The 6,219-nt window shown below is 39.8% G+C and overlaps 2 protein-coding genes across 4 annotated transcripts in view; one reads left to right on the forward strand and one right to left on the reverse strand.

Moving 5' to 3' along the window:
- The window catches only part of LOC128878797 (uncharacterized), a 128,523-nt gene that overhangs the window by 13,963 nt on the left and 108,341 nt on the right, over positions 1–6,219 (forward strand). The gene's annotated exons all lie outside the window — the stretch shown is intronic.
- Positions 1–6,219, reverse strand: part of LOC128878798 (calexcitin-2) — a 75,501-nt gene that overhangs the window by 9,718 nt on the left and 59,564 nt on the right. The window contains exon 2 of the mRNA XM_054127335.1: positions 5,583–5,649. Within this exon, the coding sequence (XP_053983310.1) occupies positions 5,583–5,640 (58 nt within the window). The 5' untranslated portion in view covers positions 5,641–5,649. The remainder of the gene's footprint in view (positions 1–5,582; positions 5,650–6,219) is intronic.

The raw sequence follows: 6,219 nt of genomic DNA on the forward strand, positions 1-6,219 counted from the left end.
ACCAACTGCACACACTATGCAATAATATAAAGAAATATTCTTTCCATCTGATTCTCATCTATATTTAATAATACCCATCTCATCCATGTAGTAATATCCATCATATTCATGTAGTGTATTTATTTATTTATAAGAAATTTGAATATGCAAGAAGCTGCCAAGTGCACCCAGTATGCAATAATATAAAGAAATATCGAAAATAAAATTCATATTATAATATTTTCAAAGTAAAATAAGTTCCTATCTAAGTTTGCAAATATTTTATTTTACATAAAGATCCGCGGTCTACTTATCAGCACGGCACATAATTACGTTAAAAATGAAACGTAACAAGAGATGTACATACTACAAAGTATCGCCTAACGAGATTGTTACAGCGATAGCCTATAGTGTTCCCAACGTGCTCGTCATATCAAATTGTTCAAAACTGCTCGGCCTTGAGGCGACCCCAAAAAGGTCCCGAAGTTGTCCCAATGGATCCACTCCGGGAAAGTCACCCATCAGGAGCTGAAATCTAAATCACCGAGCCTCGAAACACTTTTTCCCCAACTATTCGATTCCCCCGCATCGCAAAGCGTTCCTTTAATCACGTCGTCCAGGCCCCAACAACAAAACCACATCAAGCCCCTGCCCGAAGGCTCGTATTCGCCACATCGTCCTCGGTGTTCTCTGGGTCACGGTGAAATCTCGTATCGACTTCGAAGAACAGCCTCGTAGGTTATGTTTAGCCGTCGATCGACGGTCAAAGAAGGGAAGAAAGTAAGGGGCTAATGAGGGTCGCGAAGCGTGTACACGCCTGCGACCTCCAGGCTCCAACACCAGCAACCTTGCTCACACGACCAATCCGCGCACATCCTCCCAGTTCCCCAAGCGGTGCACGTGTCCAACCGTCGGAACTCCGTTCGCAAGTTTTCGCTCGCTAATTGTTACGTTTCTGGCTGCCGACGCGATACTTTTGCCGGGTGACGCGACATTCGCAGGCGGGAACGGCGAGAGGCGGCGACATCGAGATGCAACGTCGCGTCCAAACTTGTATGAATGATTGCCTCGATGCACGGATACCAACACAGGGAACTGTGTAATTTCAACGCGACGAGGCATACCCTGAACCGCGCGTCCATTGTTTATCTTCTCCCTTGCCATAAATAGGTGTTCGGGCTGGCTTGGTTTCGCCATATCCAGGCCGAGACGCGCATAGGTGCCGTACAGGGACCTGGCGAAACGTCCCTGCGCAGGGATGTTGCCCTCGACCCCTAAAAATACGAGGGTGCCGACCGCGACGTAATTAATTCAGAAGATAATAAATTTGGAAAATTCATGGGTTCCATTCACTTCTGTTCTATTCAAATTAACGTAAAACTGATTTGAACAACGCTCTGACACTTGGAAATCTTGTTTCGTTGATAAAGATCCACATTTTCTATTCGAAATCACAGCTGCAAAATCTTAAATTGAAGAAAACTCAGACTAAACAGGCTAGACACTTGGAAATATTGTCTGATTGATCTTCAAAATCCACAATTTCCATTCGAATTCACACATCTAAAAAAACACGCCGTAATTCATTCAGAAGATAATAAATTAGGAAAATTCACGGGTTCCATTCACTTCTATTCTATTCGAATTAAAGTAAAAGTGTTTTAAACAACGCTCTGACACTTGGAAATCTCGTTCGGTTGATGAAAATCCAAATTTTCTATTCGAAATCACAGCTGCAAAATCTTAAATTGAAGAAAATTCTCTCTAAACAGCGTAAACATTTGGAAATATTGTTCGATTGATCATAAAAATCCACAATTTCCATTCGAATTCACGTCTCCAAAATCTCAAATTGAAGTAAACCCACTCTGAACAGCCTAAACATTCTAAAACCCTACGCTCTCATAATTTAAAATTCAAGCAAACCTACTGTAAACAGACTAAACACCTCAACACTTGGAAATGTCGTACGATTGACCTTAAAAGTCCACAACTTTCATTTGGATTCACATCCCAAAAACCTCAAACTGAAGTAAACCCACTTTAAACAGCTTAAACATCCTAAAACCCTACGCCGCCATAACCTCAAATTCAGGCAAACCTACTCTAAACACACAAAACACCTCAACACTTGGAAATGTTGTACGATTGACCTCAAAAATCCATAAATTCCTTTCGAATTCACACCTTGAAAATCTCAAATTAAAGTAAAATTGCTTTAAACAGCCTTAACGTTAACAGTTGGGCTCCAGCCAAGTAGCTTTAATCAATCAGGGATTGAATGAAAAAAAAAATTGAGTGAGGAAGAAGTAGATATTCATAACGAGAAATTATTGATGTGGACCATCAAACTACTGTTATGAAGGGAAATTAGGAATATTTGCATAGTTTAATTAATATGGACAAATTAATAACTCGTTAACGGAGTTAATATTGGGTTGTCTGGGAAGTCCATATCGATTTTTGGTAGATCGTACAGGTCTAAATATATCGAAATGGTTCGAAATAAATGACATATATTGGGTGTCCCAGAATTCCTGTAAGAACCGGAACTGGGGGATAGCTGAGACGATTCTGAACCAGAAGTTCCTTTGCAAAAATGACGGTGGGGGGCTCCATTTTTTAATCATTAACGAAAAACACCAACTAACCGCTTCAACACATCAATCACCCCTAAAATCTTGTTTTGGGAATATTAAAAATCCCCTAAATCAGACCTAACCTACTTTAAACAGTCTAAACACCCTAGCACATGAACATTTCCTTCTGTTGACGTTAAAAATGCACAAGTTCCATTTGAATTCATTCGTTCAAAATTCAAACAAACCTACTATAAACAGCCCAAGCACCCTAAAATCTCGTTCTGTGAGTATTAAAATCCACCTAACTTAGATCTAACCTACTTTAAACAGTCCAAACACCCTAAAATCTTGTTCTGTGAACATTAAAATCCACCTAATCTAAACCTAACTTACTTTAAACACTCTAAACACTCTAACACTTGAAAATCTCTTTCTGTAACCGCTAAAAAACCTCCAACTTCCATTCAAATTCACACCTCCAAAACCTAAAAATCTCGCAAACCTATTTCAAACATCCTAAAACCTCGTCCTGCGAACATTAAAAATCCCCAAATTTCGGAATCACGCTCCGAAACCCCTGGCGTCGTACATGGACCTATCGAGATGTCCCTGCGCAGCCCTGACGTCGCTCCTCAACCCCCAAAATCACCCTCCGTGGAGGGTGGCGACCGCCCCTCGACCAGCGACCGTATTTCATTTCGCTGGTAAGCTTTGTGGCCCCGGCATTCCAGCGATAGCCTCGAGAGGACCGCCAAGAGTAAGACCGTTATCCCCGATTCGAGAAAGATCCACAGAATGCGTTGGTAGCGGCGAAAGGGCAATCAGTTACCGGCTATTTCGTTCTCTGGCCGAGCGAGCCCTTCTCCGAGGGAGAAATATTGGCCCAGCCGTCGGCGATGGTTCAGTTTATCAGTATGAAGAGGTGGACGCGGCTCGAGGATCACCGAGCGTACTGTCCGTATAATTTCCCAGCGACTGTTAGGGGTCGTTAAGGATACGTGGTAACTGACGTGGAATTGGATTACTTGGAGCATTAACGCGGCCACCCTGAGCATCGGAGGTACGCGGAGGTGGGGGTACACGTGGAGGAGGCTCGCGTGAAAATACCACCGAGCTTGGAATAATGTGATCTTAACGTATTCAGCAGGCAGTGTTTTCTCGTCTCGTGGATAACACTGTAGAGGGCAGAAAAGGTCTTTGGATGGGGTATTGGTTAGGCAAATGGTTGTTATGGGGGTTAATTGGGATCTTGTCGGGGTCAGATGTAGGTAATGAATGCTCGTTTTGGATGGGAATGATTTATATTAGGTTGTCCCAAAAGTTTCTTTCGTAATTTGCAGTCAATTATTTTGTGCGGTAGTGTTTATATAAATAGACAATCTGATTTCTTAGATGTTGATGTTGTAACAATAATGGAGCAAAACGAATCGTACTCAATTCAATAATGTAACATTTGACATAAAATATTGTGTATGTATTACTCATTAATAAAACGAAAGAAACTTTTGGGACAACCTAATATTTCTGAATGCAGGTGGAAAGTCGCGGTTGGAGAGGTTCGGTGGTGGGATTAGGCTAATGGTTGATAGATTCTACAGGGTGTCCCAGAATTAGTGTGAAAACCGGAAATGGGGGTAACTGAGACGATTCTGAACCAGAAGTTCCTTTGCAAAAATGTCGATGGGGGCTTCATTTTTGAATTATTAACGATATACTCCGACAAATCACAGCGACCGATTAGTGCGTGGTCCAACAGCTCAAACAGCCCAAAATCTTGTTTTGTGAACGTTAAAAATCCCCTAAATCAGACCTGACATACTTTAAACAGTCTAAACACCCTAAAATCTTGTTCTATGAACATTAAAATCCACATAATCTAGACATAACCTATTTTACACAGTCTAAACACCCTAAAATCTTGTTCTATGAACGTTAATATCCACCTAACCTACTTTAAACAGTCTAAACACCCTAAAATCTTCTTCTATGAACATTAAAATCCTCCTCACACAAACATAACCTATTTTAAACAATCTAAACACCCCAAAATCTTCTTCTATGATTGTTAAAATCTTATATCGGAATGGTTGAAAACAAATAAAATGGAAATGGGGGATAGCTGAAACAATTCTGAACGACAATTTCCTTTGTGAAAATATCGTACGGTGCTTCGTTTTTGAATTATTAACGAAAAACCATCGACCAATCACAACGCGCGATTAGTCCGCTCTTAGTCGCGAAAGAATAGACTCGAGCCAGGATTGGCTGGTCACCAGGTCGCGGCGTAGCCAATCACAACGCCAGCTGAGCGCGCGCTACTCGAGGGTTGTGATTGGTCAGTGATTTTCTTCAATAATCCTCAGGTTAATTTGAAAACTAACACCTACGATGCGGTTAAGAATCAACGCTTAACAGGTGTATAATTTTCTTCGAGTTCTTCTAAAGACGACCAATTATTCGGTCGAGAAGGTTGAACATTTTTGCACGTCTTTGACGACATCGAAGATTCTCATAGTCGACTAACCATTACTTTGATGTTTGAAATTTTTAGCGAAGCATATAGTAAATTGTCTAACGCAGATTTTTTACCATTTTGAAATATCAGAATATATTACTGTGTAGTGATCATCATTATAAATTATTTAAAAATAATTCTGTGTGAGTGTACATTCGTGTGATTGTACGCCATTGATAGTACTAGGGAAAACAGATTTCAATGATCAAAACGGGAAACTCCCCTCGTTAGTTGAAGAATTTAAAAAATATATAAAACTCTCGAAAGATTACATTTTTTAATCTTTAGTCTAATTTCCAAAAATTCGTAGCTCTCTTAATAATGAACATTTCGACTTGAAACTTGTTTTCCTTGCAGGTGTCAAGTAACCCTACGACAAACATGCAGGAAGTTTTTTTCTAAAGAGAAACTCAATTTTTGAAAGATGAAAGGAAAATTTGTTTAAGAATTCGCAAGGATTTTTGGTAAAAATCTAAAATAGTACACGACGATGGTTCTTTACTCACCGAAAAAGGTGTTGAAGACGTAGAGTAACTTCTTCTTGCGGAACTCTGACAGTGACATCTTGTCAATCTGCAACAAAGGGAACACAAGAGGGTTGTTAAAGTTTGCCCGCACGTTCGCGTGTGCCGTGTCAGTATTCGTTCTCGATAGAATGGCGATCAGGGTCGATTGTCTCGAGCGACCGACCCTTATTTTATCTCGTCAGTAAAAAGTAATCGCAGCTTGCTTTTATCGAGCTGCTTTGTACGTCGCCTCGATATTTACAAGGCCGTCGTCAAGATACAAAATCAGCTTGGTTCGAATACAACAGTTGGTCAATGTTAAATTATTACTTTTCCGAAAACCTATCTATAGAACTATTAACGAATATCGAATATTTCTTCCAAACACGTACGAAGATATATACCAGTGTAAATGATCACTTTTTTTCATTATTAGTTATTTTTCTTTGGATTTTGTCATATACATGGAATTACATATTAACAAACATCCAATTTTTCTCAAAAAACGTACAGATAGACACAGGCGTAATCACTTCCTTTGTTCCTATTTATTTTTCTTTGATTTTTGTTACATCTGTATATACAACTATTACCAAATATCCAATATTTTTTCTAAAAACATACACAGGCATCTACA

The sequence above is a fragment of the Hylaeus volcanicus genome, chromosome 6 (genome assembly GCF_026283585.1).
Source record: "Hylaeus volcanicus isolate JK05 chromosome 6, UHH_iyHylVolc1.0_haploid, whole genome shotgun sequence".
Classification (NCBI taxonomy): Eukaryota; Metazoa; Arthropoda; class Insecta; order Hymenoptera; family Colletidae; genus Hylaeus; species Hylaeus volcanicus.